Consider the following 13311-nt stretch of genomic DNA (forward strand, 5'->3'; position numbering starts at 1 on the left):
AAATACATCATCTGTGAAAATTTCAACTGTCTGAAGACTGTTCTATGTCTAGCTAACGGTTCATGAGATACAGCCTGGTGACAGACAGTGGAGTCTTAGCAGGGGTGCGAAACTCCTGACTTCGGTCAAACTCGGCTCCGCTCGGCTCAGCATTGCTCCGAGCAATTATTAGGGTTGGCACCACTTGACTTCCTTTTGCGTGCACGACCACAGATAAGATAATCACTTGATTTTTGACAACCCTAAATAGCCGAAAGGGATAGTGCCATATATTAGAAAGGGACAGCATTATTCGACCCTGAACCGCTGTCAAACTTCGTTTTTGTAGGAAGTTTCCTTTCTGTACGGTAGTACTATTAATTATTCTGTGGTCTTAGTAATAGAGTCCCGTTATTACCCTTTGGGTACGGAACCCTAAAAATAAAAGGTAGACCTAAATTGTTTATACGACAACGGTTTCACTCACTTGAATTTTTAGTCGCTACAACATGTCGCCAATAGCGACTAAAAATTCAAGTGAGTGAAACCGTTGTCGTATAAACAATTTAAAACATGTCTCACGAAAGTTTAATAGCAAACGGTAGACCTATAAGGTTTTGGCATTTAAAAGGAAACAACCACTTTATAAATATGTTTTGAATATAAACATGAGCATGTATGTACAGTTGACAATCAACAAATTTTATGCGTAGATACATATTTACACATAAAATGCAGGGCTAAGCGAATAGTTTTGCTGGCCGTATAGTTGGTGCCCTAACATAAACATCCATTTTTCTATACAGCTAGTATGGCGACTCGGGTACTTAAAGCTGTAAGAGACGGGCGTACCGAACCGCAACCTTGGTCCGGTCCGAGGCCTGTTCGGTTGAGTGAGAGGACGCAGCTATAAGTAAGAGCTAGAAAGAGTCCACCAAACCAAGGTTGCGGTCCGGTACGTACGATTAGCGTTTACAAAATGAAATAAAAATAACAACTGAATTCAGAGCCATTTCTTTTGATTGATTGATTCAAACTAGTTAAAATATGAGCCAAACCTACATTAATAAAAATAATAAAATATTTACATCTGTACAGTTACTTACACTGAAGAGAATTGAGTGTATAGAGGCTTATGGTCATAGTAAATTTACTGCCATCTTTTAGAACGCCATATGACTTTTCAAAATTTGCCGCCTCATTCTATCTACAAAATTGGTTTGACTTATAAAACCATAGTCCACCATAGAGTCTCGGGTAAGTCTTCTCGTACCCTTTACACTTGAAGTTGAACCACTGAAAATGGGGTTGGCAACTGTCAAAGGTTTGCATAGATGGCGCCATCATAGCTTGCCCCTTTTTCTATGAGATTTGGCTTTAAGGGCTGGCATCCAGGGCATAAAATTCCATAAAAATAATTGACACAATTCTAGGGATTTACAGGGCAAGCTATGCTAAATACTTCGACCGGCCAACCCCATTGGTTTGACAGATTTTAAAAACCATAGTTCACCCAAATTCCGAATGCTGGCTCTTCATATGCCCCTTGAGACTACAGTTCTGTATAAAGGCCTGTCCACACACATGGCACCTGTATCTCCTGTCATTCGTGTGTATCCGCATGTGGTCTTTAAGCGTCTTGAGTCGGGGGTAAGTCTTCTCACAAACTTTACACTTGAAGTTGCGTTCCCTCGTGTGTGTCGGCATGTGGTTGTTGAGCGCGAAACGGGTGAAGAACTTTTGGCCGCAGAATTGGCACTCGTATCTGGGGAAAATAATATTTGTAAAAGCCGGGTCCACACAGAGCGAGCATACGCGCGAGGCAATTTGCTCGCGCACAACGGCCAGTGTAGACGTGCCTTTTGAGGCGGCGCGTGTGGCTATTAGAGTATAAAGTATGTAACTTGTTGTCGGCAAACCTTAGAGCATTTAGTAACTGGAGAGGAGACGTCATGGCTGTCATTTTCTGTACGAAACAGTCTGCCGATTTTTGCGGGGGAGGGGACGTCGAATGTATTGCTATTTCTACACGATTTGTACGTAACGTACAAATAGCCATGTCAGTCCATACAAAAGTTTGCACAATTGTGCAAGTTTTTCGGCAGAGTGGTAAGCTCTTAAAGGCGACTCCAGTTATTTAATGCTCTAAGCGGCAAACTTTATTGCACAAAACACAAAAATAATGTAAAAAAGCGGGCTCAATGTCTATTGGCATTATCTTCTAGTCATTCATCGGACTAAACAGAGACATAATAAAATGGTCAGTGGAGTAGCGTGAACTAATCTAGCCGTGGGCGAAAACCTCATCTGCGAGGCCGTTTTCCCCAAGGTAAATAAAAAGGTTGGCTTTGCGAGGCCGCTCTAAGTGCGAGGCCGTGGGCGAAGGCCCCTATTCGCCTACGCCTAGCTACGCCACTGAAAATGGTGCAAGGAGAATAGTAAAAAAGATATTTATTAGAATTTTTCCTATTTATCCTTCTCAGATTCTTTTATTTTAATATTATTCGGTACATATTTATTATAGGTATTCATCATCATGGCCATATTTCGTTGCATCCTTAAGAGTAGGAGGGGAGTCGAAAATTGGCAAAAAGTGTACCTACCTGTAGTCTTTCAAATGGTCCTTCCTCCTATGTATGGTGAGCGTTCGTCTAGTGCCAAACACGCGATCACACAAGCTGCAGGGGAACGACAGCGGTGCGTCACCGTGCACCTCCACCAAGTGCTTCAGTTTCTGCGTGTACGACATCAGTTTCACGTCGCATTTGGGGCAGAACACGCGGCCACGCTTGTTGTGCACCCGGTCGATGTGGAGGTCCCTTTAATAAAACAGTTAGTCAGACAAGAATAATAAAGGTGGGTCTGCTAGAAGTACCTTAGAATTATGATGATCAGTCAGTGACGAAACTAAGGAACTTTGACATGCAAACTTAAACTACAAGTTCAAGGTGAATGTTATTGAGAATATATCTAAGAAATATTATGCCAGAAACATTCAGGGTTCTAGTTTTAGACAGCACAATATTAAAAATGTAGTCATGCTTCTAGAAATCCATTGTTCAGTTAACAACACTATTGTCTATTTTGACTTCCGCATGCCAGGAAGCACGACTATATCGATTATAAAAACTAAAGATGCAACGGATAGTTGTTTGGCCGGATACCGGATATCCGGCCTACCCATCTGCCGAATATTCGGTATCCGGCCGGCGGAACTAAACCTACATTTCGGTATTTTTGGTGCGAATTGTGCAGGTTTTGATTTTTAATTTTAATTTGACCTGTTTCCTAGTGAACGTTCGCGCGGACTCATTTCTAGGTTCGAAATGAGTGCGCGTGCAAGCGAGTGGAATGTTTAAATTGTTTAAAATAATAAACGAGTACGATTATGACCGTGAATGTTTCTTAAATCCAATTTTATTTACTCCGAAGTTAGTAATGTTGCTATCCGGTATCCGGCAGGATATGAAAATAATGGCCGGATATGAAAATAATGGCCGGATACCGGATAGTAACCGAATATCCGGTGCATCTCTAATAAAAACGTTCTGATTCTATTCCGGTCGGTCAGATTGGTCGAGTTACTAGATATAGACTGGCGGCGTTATTCATAACGTCTGCTAAGTCAGCTGATGACCGTTGTTTGTCCCTCTCTATGGCATAACGACAGATAGGGACAAACGACGATCATCAACTGATTAAGTTGTAGCCGTTTATGAATAACGCCATAGATCTTTTTATGGTGACAATTTATCCTATTATTTATGACGATCGAAATAAACATTTATATCGATAGCGTCAAAGTCTTCTCTTCTTCTTCCCGTCCCGGCATTTTTCCCCGGCTCATGGGAGCCTGGGGTCCGCTTGGCAACTAATCCCAAGATTTGGCGTAGGCACTAGTTTTTACGAAAGCGACTGCCATCTGACCTTCCAACCCAGAGGGTAAACTAGGCCTTATTGGGATTAGTCCGGTTTCCTCACGATGTTTTCCTTCACCGAAAAGCGACTGGTAAATATCAAATGACATTTCGTACATAAGTTCCGAAAAACTCATTGGTACGAGCCGGGGTTTAAAGTGTTTGAACCCGCGACGATAGCGTCAAAGTATTACATTAAAAATCTTTTTGCCTAAGAATTTCATCAAGTCTCATAAGGACTCACCTGTTATACTGCGCCTTAAAAATCTTCCCGCAAGTCTCACAAGGAAAGTCCCCCTCCTCATGCCTCTGCTGATGCATCACGAACCTCCCCTTATCCACAAACCCCAAACCACACGTCTCACACACATAGTTACTGAAATGCTTGTTCATATGCTTGTTCAAAGCGTGAAAGTACGGAAACACTTCGTCACACAACGCGCACTGCTGCTCGTTCAAAGTCAATCTAAATGGTAAGATTAAATCTTTCGCGTCAAAATAGTATTTTTTATTATGCACTGTTGTTATATGTCGCTTGAATTCTTCTAGATCACTAATATTCTCACTACATAGTCTACAGTCTATTCTTGTTAAGTCCATTTTAATCATTTTCTTGTGTTCGATGACTTTGAATTTCTTCGGATGGTGTTCGGAGATGGTGTGGTGTCGGAGAGCGGTCGGGTCGGAGTAGTTGGCCCCGCAGTAGTAGCAGAGTAGATGGTTGTGTCGACACTTGAAGGGGCAGATGTAGGAGTTCTCGACGACGGTGACGACGTTTGTGTCGATCATGTAGGACGGGTCGCGTTCGCGCATCAGCTGCTGGACTTTGGACATGGGGAGGGCTGCAACAAAGAGAAAACATGTTAATTACCCGCTACCATCCATACTAATATTATAAATAAAATGTTAATTTCCCACTACCATCCATACTAATATTATAAATAAAATGTTAATTACCCACTACCATCCATACTAATATTATAAATAAAATGTTAATTACCCACTACCATCCATACTAATATTATAAATAAAATGTTAATTACCCACTACCATCCATACTAATATTATAAATAAAATGTTAATTACCCACTACCATCCATACTAATATTATAAATAAAATGTTAATTACCCACTACCATCCATACTAATATTATAAATAAAATGTTAATTACCCACTACCATCCATATACTATAATATAATATTATAAATGCGAAAGTGTGTCTGTCTGTCTATCTATTACCTCTTCACGCAAACCGCTGAACGGATTTAGTTTAAATTTGGCATAGAGACAGTTTAAGTCCCGGGGAAGGACATAGGATAGTTTTTATGTAAGAAGTCAACCCTAAAGAGGGTGAAAAGGGGGGTGGAAATGAGAAAATTAATGAAGTGCCTGTTAATTGGTGTAAACAATTAAGCATATTTCTGCTCGAATTGCTATTAGATTTTATCCAGGCGCTGTAGGTACTTACTCTAGCTGCTGGTACTAAATCTACGTAGACAAAGTCGCGGGCAAAAGCTAGTAGAGAAATAAGAAAGCATAGAGTGCTCACTCCATACATCAGATTTGTTTTCAAAACGCTTATTATTTTCGTAGTCGACATCTAGCATTATCAAACTGCACAACGGGACTTAATCGCGTATTTAAGTTTTAAGATTTACCTCCGACGTTTCGAGGACGGCGTTGTCCCCGTGGTCTCGGTGGTTAAGTCCCGTTGTGCAGTTTGATAATGTTTAATAATCGTGAAAGTTTAAATCAGTGTTCGACATCTAGCGTCAAGTAGCGGAATTATCAGTACTGCTACTTGACAATAGATGTTGCGACTAACGGAAAGTCTAATGCTCAACAATTTTCAGCTAATATTAATAACCGGATTAACCGGAACTCTATTTTCAACTCCTTCTGCTTGTAATATTAGTTGTAAATTGTTGAGCAATACACTTTTCGTCAGTAGCGACACACGTGACATCTAGTGTCGTGTAGCAGTACTGATAATTCCGCTACTTGACGCTAGATGTCGACTACGAAAATAATAGTCTGTTTGGTAACCAAACTGATGTATAGAGTGAGCACTCATAGTCACTCCTAAGCATAGGCTTAGGTACTAATTTCTCTACGCCGCTACACAAGCCTTATTGAGCTTACCGTAATCACGCCTAATGAGGTCATGATCATTGTTAATCACCTTTAAACGAGCAATTCTTGTATATATATTTCGGGGATCTCGGAAACGGCTCTAACGATTTCGATGAAATTAGCTATATGGGGTTTTTCGGAGGCGAAAAATCGATCTAGCTAGGTCTTATCTCTGGGGCGATTTCGAACGTTAGTTATTCCGTTTTAACTTATTTTTAGGGTTCCGTACCCAAAGGGTAAAACGGGACCCTATTACTAAGACTTCGCTGTCCGTCCGTCCGTCCGTCTGTCACCAGGCTGTATCTCACGAACCGTGATAGCTAGACAGTTGAAATTTTCACAGATGATGTATTTCTGTTGCCGCTATAACAACAAATACTAAAAAGTACGGAACCCTCGGTGGGCGAGTCCGACTCGCACTTGTCCGGTTTTTTATTTAAATTGTTTTACTGAAATGGTAAACTTACTCTTCACTACTAACTAGCACACCACACTATGCTTCGCTCTCATGTGCCCCCTCCAGCTACACCGCTGCACGAACCCCACCCCGCACTCCTCGCACCTGAACCTCCTCTCCTCATGAATCCTCATATGCTCCCGCAGAGTCTTCCTCCTCCCAAACTCCTTCAAGCATATCTCACATCGAAACTCCCTACTACCCGTATGCTTCACCGAATGATTCTTTAATTCCTGCTTTTCGAAAAACGACATGTCACAAATTGTACATTTATGTGGTCGCTGCATTAAATGGTCTCTCTGAACGTGGATGGTTAGCAGTCTTTGATTTTGAAACGTCTTTTCACACGCTTGACATTTGACAGCGCTGGACACTCCATGTATCGCAAGCATATGTTTTTCCTTAGCTCTATAACATTTGAATCGCTCTTTGCATACGCCGCATTTATTCAAAAAGTTCGTTTTGGCGTATATATGGACGAATCGTTCATGTAACTTCTTTTTCTGCTCTGTGTTAAAGCTTTTTGGACAATAATCGCAATTAAACACACCAGTTTTATGCATATTACAATGCTGAACTAACATTCTTTTATTCGGATACCCCGTTCCGCAAACATCACAAATGTAATTTCTAAAATGAACATTCATGTGTTCTTGTAAACTCCTGAATTTAGTAAAAACCTTTGCGCATACAACACATTTTAAACCGTCATCAAACTTAAAGGGAAGTATGTGACTCTTCAGATCTGTATGTAATTTTTTCTGATGTTTTATTTTCAAATGTTCTATGAACATGTTCAACCCGTCCATTGCTGCCAGGCATAACATACATTTTAACCCAGTTATATCTAGTCTTACAAGGAACGCAAAAAGCAAATTCCTTTGCATTAAGACTTTCCTTGTTCTCACATCATGTTTTGTCAATGTGTGCGTCTTTAAATCATTCGGGTGTGTGTATATTTCCACACAATAGCAGCATTTGTATCCAAAACCGCTGAAACAGCGTATGGGGGTGGCGTTAGAGCATTCTAGGAGTATCTTTATATTGGCGCGGTGTTTCTTTAGCTCGGTCTCGTCTTCTGCGCTCACTCTGCGGTCTTGGTCTTCCAGACCTACAAAGAAAAGAACACGTTATTATCGCTCTTCTTTCTTCTGTGTTCTTGTTTGTGGTACTGAATTCTTAATTCCTCTTCGATTGTCATGTAAGTTTATTCATTCTTTAGAAATTAATTTATTGTTTTTTTCACGGGGTTGATTAATCGGTTAATTGTTTTTGTAAGGATTACCGGTTTTATATACGGAATCCCTGTTCTAAATATAAAGGAACACGTAAAGGTTCGTCCACATCCGGCGAATGTGCCGATGCCGTTAGCGCCCTATAGGGGGCGTGCATGAACTGTAGAGGAGCCGTTAGATTTTTAGCGCGAGGCGTAAATGTGGAGTTTAACCTTTTCGACGCCGTGTCAAACACAAAAGCTGTCACTCGGACGCCACGTCACCCAAGTGTCAAAACTGAAATTGAACTTTATGCATATGCACGTAGGTCTATGTTGCTCTGTGGTCTGTGACCGATTAATCTGTCTTTGGCGTTGAACCTGCGGTGCGGATATATCGGTCATTGGCGTCCAAAAGGTTAAGCTTCCGCTGTAGCCCACAAGATGGCGGAACCACTATGCACAAGAAGACGTACGAAAACGGTAGATGGCAGCACTTGCTTTGACGTGTGAAGTCGTGTCAATGTAAGTACATGTTTATGTTTCCGATTCAGGCCACAAGATGGCAGATAAATATCATTTATTCACAAGGTAGCGCGGAGGGCTCCAGTCATGCTCTTCTTCTTCTACCTAGCGTTATCCCGGCCTTTGCCAGGGTCCGCTTTCCTACTTGCTTTCCTCCACTTTGCGCGATCCTGGGCGTCGTCTCGTGTGAGCCCGATCACGCCAGTCATGCTAAGCGTATAGTTCGTAGGTTTCTAATAGAGCCCGAGCTAATCCTATTGTCTATTGTCAAGTAAAACCGCTCGTGCCAGTGCCACAACCACCTGCATAAAAAGTACAGTACTTCGGTTCCTGAGTGCCGGCGAGTCGAACACTACAGAACCAGTCTAAAATGTGTCATCGAGATGCGTAACAAAGGCGCGTTATCGGAGAGCGCACCTACACTGGTTTTTTGAGCGTTAGACTAGCCCGCGCTCAGGTGCCAAATAGAATAGGTAATAATGACCCTTTTTCGCAGGTAAGTAGCACGTGCGGTTTTACTTAACAATAGACAATAGGATTAACCGCCGGGCTCTATTACAAAGCTACGAACTATACCTTTATTATCCGATAGCGTGACGCAAAGGGAGTAATGTTATAATCGAATTTAAACTGTTGTGAGACATACTAACACACACACACACACGGCCGTCGTGTACGCTGCTCGCACTGTTAGTGCTTGAGAAAGGAGACCTAGGCTCTCCGAAACATGTCGCGCGAGTGACTAAAAACAAGTGAGTCTAAACCGTAAAATTATTCAATGGTAATGTTATATAGTCTGTATCTTTTGGTATTTAAATAAAAGTAAACAAAATCTACCCTCAAATGGCTCCTTAAGCCAGTTGAGGGTAGATGAAAACATTATACGATCAAATAATGTAGGTTAAAGTCAGGCCGTTCAGTGACTGATCCAACCGGTTTTGTATTTGGTTGGTTAACCAACAAATTATTACAAATTATTTGTTTACTTTTATTTAAATACTAGTGATGTACCGACTATTGATTTGGCCGACTAGCCGACTAATCGGCGCTCGAATGGCCGATTAGTCGGCCGACTAGTCGGCTAGTCGGCCAGATCATTGGTTTCGTATAAGTTCAGGTGAAAAACAATAGTTTTGCTCCTTTGGTTGCGCTATTCATCATAATTTAGCTTGGCTAAAAGGTGTTCTCTACAGGTTCAAAGACCTATCACAAGAATCCTCGTTTAATTTCTGTCTTTAGTTCTTTTATTTTGCAATCATGAGCAGACCGTCAGTACAGCTTGTAGGAGATATTTCCAAGGCTCTATTTCCCGTACGTAGTCGCCAGTTAAGAACCTATCCCCTGTGGTCAGCGCGTTTACGAGCAACGTGCCCTGACTGTCTCTAAATTTTGCAATAACATTAATAGAACAGTTGCTCATGGCTCCACCATTAAAAGAAAAACAAAAACTGAATAATAATAATAAAAAAATACTATCGAACTTGCACATGAAATTACCCGAGAATCAGTTGAGATCGACCTGTAGAGGAAAACACCATCCCACTAACATACGATAACGATCAAATGGTCAATTATATGAACAAAAGTGTTCGTATGCACCCTGAATAGGTATTTTAGTAAAATAAACATAAAACATATGGTAAATATTGATTGTTGATTTCTTTTTTTTTCTGTGTTTCTTTCACTAATAAAGTGCCGACTAATCGGCCATTTTTGCCGACTAGTCGCCGACTAATCGCCGACTACAAATGTGGCCGGATAGTCGGCTTTCCCGACTAGTCGGCGACTAGTCGGTACATCCCTATTAAATACCTAAAAATACAGAGTATAGGTGAAAGAGCTTACCGGGTGGTTGTTGCACGGGCGGCAGTCGGCCGTTACTCGCGCGTTTCTTGCGCCGCTTCAAAGGCATGTCATCGGAGTCCACTGGAGACTGACATTGCACGCGCTCCGCTTGAGGGAAAAAGGATACATTTTCATATTATCATTTAGGTAATATTAATAACGTATCAGAACTTAGAATTGACGAAAAAATACAATGAAACCACGATGAAACGTTGGAAAAAAGGTAAAATAAAGAAATTGAATCGCGTTAGACCCGTTCATGACGTAATTACGTGTACAAAACGCGAGTTTAAAGTGTTAAATCACGTTAAGTTTAACACTTGAAACACTCGCATCGCTCAAGATTCCACTTTACGAACTACTCGCCACGCTCGTGGTTAAATTTTAGAGTATTTCGCTTACTACTTAACGCTATACTATCTGGTAAAACAAATAACTATTGTAACTTGTATGGCACAGACTAGGAATCCTCCAGCATAGTAGCGCTACCCCCTCTGCCACAAATATGCGGTAGCTTTACTCCATTTTCGAGTCAAGTGTCTTTGTGTGACGCCCGTGTCTTTGAACGGACCAATCACGGCCCGGGACTCGCTCACCTCGTCCCCCGCACCCCTGTATTTTTGGCAGCATCGGTTTCATGAAATAATTGCTATAAGCTCCGTCTAGAGGATTCCTAGTCTATGTAAGTATGTATGTGTGTATGTAGTGTATGTATGTAGTGTATGTATTGTATGGTATATCAGATCAAAGCACTCACGTTCCTCTGTTTCATCCATATGCTCTTTAAGATCAAGGTCATCCCGGTCGTCAAGGTCGTCGTTGTCGCAGGGCGGGGAGCCCGGGGGCTCGTCCGGCGGCTCCGGCTTGATCTCCACCTCTAACATGGCGGATGCGTCTAGACGCGCTTGCTTGTCTGTATTATTAAATTTATTAAATAATGTATATTAATAAATAAAATAAGTACCATTGACCGGGGCGACTTTCAAATGCAGGGGCGACTTTCAAATGCAGGGGCGACTTTAAAATTCTAGTTTTTAAGCCATTATATATATTTATGCGAGATTTTTTACAGTAGGTGAATATGAATATATAGTAATCTAACTAAAGTTACAGGAACATTTTCAGTAAATAATGAATAATGGTACATAATTCTATGGCCGTTTTAAATCTATCAAAGTAGCCCCAAATTTTCCAAAGTCACCCCGGTCTACGGTAACTATTAACATTCCTATATAAATTGGCTAAGCCCCACAGTAAACTCAAGGAGGCTTGTGTTGTGGGTACTCAGAAAACAATATCTGTAGGTAGTATACAAATGCCTAACATAGAAAACACATAAGCAATACATAGAAAACAATCAGGACCAAATATGTGTGCTCATTACACACATAAATGCCTTTGGATTTGAACCCAGAACCATTCAATGCCATACCGCGGGTTCCGAGTAGAAATCTTATTCAAAGACTCTTCAAAATAATATTTAAAATAACACTCAACAGAATTACTTTTAGGAACAACATCGCGGCATTTGAGTTATGTGTCATGTCCATTCATGTCCATATTTAGATTTTTGTTCGGAATCCCGCAATGTGGCACCGTCCGTGTCGATCACTGCTCATCACACATAAATAAATGTTGAAGAAATATAACTCATTGCTTCACAAATAGGACCAACTGTCAAGTGGTCAGGAGTGATTACATCGCAATCACTTCACAAGCTCATGCCACGCCTTATATCTACTGATATCTTAGACCCAGATCAGGGTCCCCATGACCCTCACTCCCCTGGATCCACCCTTAAATGCGACTAGGAAAATGACAGCTAGGTTAACCTTTTAACCGCTTAGAATTTTTCATTGAGCGTGCCTGTGTTGCCACCAGTAGAAAATTACACCATGACCATGTTTTGTCTTATTTATCAGATTACGGCGAAATGAGCTGGATTTTGTATGTATATAAAGTGTCATTCTATAGAACTTGCTAACTGTAAACAAAAGTCACTAGTAAATTGATCATTCCGAACCAATTTCAATATGGCGGTTTGTTTAAAACATACTTAGCAACTTCCATTGAATGACACTTTATATCAGTCTATGGCGGTTAAAAGGTTAAAGGAGTACCTGCAGCCTCTGTCTCGCACATCCTTAGCTGTAGGAATGCGGCCTCGCAGCGAAGCACTTGTGCTCGAAACGCAGCAGCCTCACGCAGACGAGCCACACATGTTGCACACACCAGCCGAGCTGATGGTTTGTCATCTAAATGTGACATCTGTGGACAAAAATTAAAAACTTTAAATGTTATCCATAATTGTAATATTTCGTGTATAGCAATCAAAAGGTTGTAGGTTGCCTGTGTATTTTTAAATAACCATTATTATTTATATGTGGATCAAGTTAGTTGTATTCATTTCACCATTATTAGAATTGACAGTTAATATGTAATTTTAGGTTGGACTGTAGCAAAGGAGGTACCAATGCTATTTTTTATGATCTTCCCTTCCCTTGCTCTTTCCAATTATTTGTTAAACCATTCGTATACATAACGTAGTTGTATGGCTATGCATATCCATTCTCATACAATTCAGTTAGGTGATTGATTGTAATTTTACTTTTTTTTATTTTATTATTCGACCTTCTGGACAGGCTAAGACTATAGGCCATACTGCCTCGTTTTCGGTCAGATATTTACTTACCAATAGTCCAAAGCAATCCATTATCATATCAGCATAGACTTCCTTCTGGCCCATGCACTGATATTCGACGTTCAACAAGCGGCATCGCTTCAACGAGCCGCAGCACCGACATACGCCAGGGTCGAAAATCGGCCCTTTGCCTTTATCAACACTCATTATTATCAAATAAGAATCATATTTTAACTTATAAACAGTAAAATTTCATGGGTTTTTGTGCGAGAATATTATTCTTTTTGGCATTCTCTTGAAGTATGCGTTTTGATACTGCATTTTAATTCCAATATGTCAAATGGCTTTGTCTCATTGTAGTGATTCTACTCGTCAACAGATGGCGTAACAGTCGAATGGGCATATTCCTGTTCAGGTTCAGAAAATGTACCAATGTTTTTACAATTTTTACCAATTATTTTTATGGCTTTAGCCTATTTTCGCACCTGAATTATATATATTTATATATATTCAATCATTAAAATTACGATTATACATTTTCTAAGCATTCTTATTTAATTAATTATGTACATAATTTGGTAAATAAACAAAGCGGGTTA

The 13311-nt window shown here is 40.6% G+C and overlaps 2 protein-coding genes across 2 annotated transcripts in view; one reads left to right on the forward strand and one right to left on the reverse strand.

Annotated features, from left to right (window-relative positions):
• LOC134803288 (zinc finger protein 57-like) overlaps positions 1–13311 on the forward strand; it is a 124501-nt gene that overhangs the window by 9132 nt on the left and 102058 nt on the right. The window lies entirely within an intron of this gene.
• On the reverse strand, positions 794–13208 carry LOC134803291 (zinc finger protein 260-like). Its single transcript, XM_063776061.1, has 7 exons — positions 12764–13208; positions 12192–12339; positions 10829–10984; positions 10072–10179; positions 4141–4738; positions 2583–2798; positions 794–1744 (listed from the first exon to the last, which is right to left on the reverse strand). Exons 1-7 carry the CDS (start codon positions 12917–12919, stop codon positions 1489–1491), a joined length of 1638 nt encoding a protein of 545 aa, XP_063632131.1. The 5' UTR covers positions 12920–13208; the 3' UTR covers positions 794–1488.

This window comes from Cydia splendana, chromosome 26, assembly GCF_910591565.1.
Source record: "Cydia splendana chromosome 26, ilCydSple1.2, whole genome shotgun sequence".
Classification (NCBI taxonomy): Eukaryota; Metazoa; Arthropoda; class Insecta; order Lepidoptera; family Tortricidae; genus Cydia; species Cydia splendana.

Excerpts from the sequence above, each read along its gene's own strand:
- LOC134803291 (XM_063776061.1), bottom strand. The coding sequence starts at position 12,919 with ATGAGTGTTGATAAAGGCAAAGGGCCGATTTTCGACCCTGGCGTATGT. Across the intron at positions 10,180-10,828 it reads TATGGATGAAACAGAGGAAC|CGGAGCGCGTGCAATGTCAG; the intron begins GTGAGTGCTTTG and ends TTTTCCCTCAAG. Across the intron at positions 4,739-10,071 it reads GCCCGTGCAACAACCACCCG|CCCTCCCCATGTCCAAAGTC; the intron begins GTAAGCTCTTTC and ends TCTTTGTTGCAG.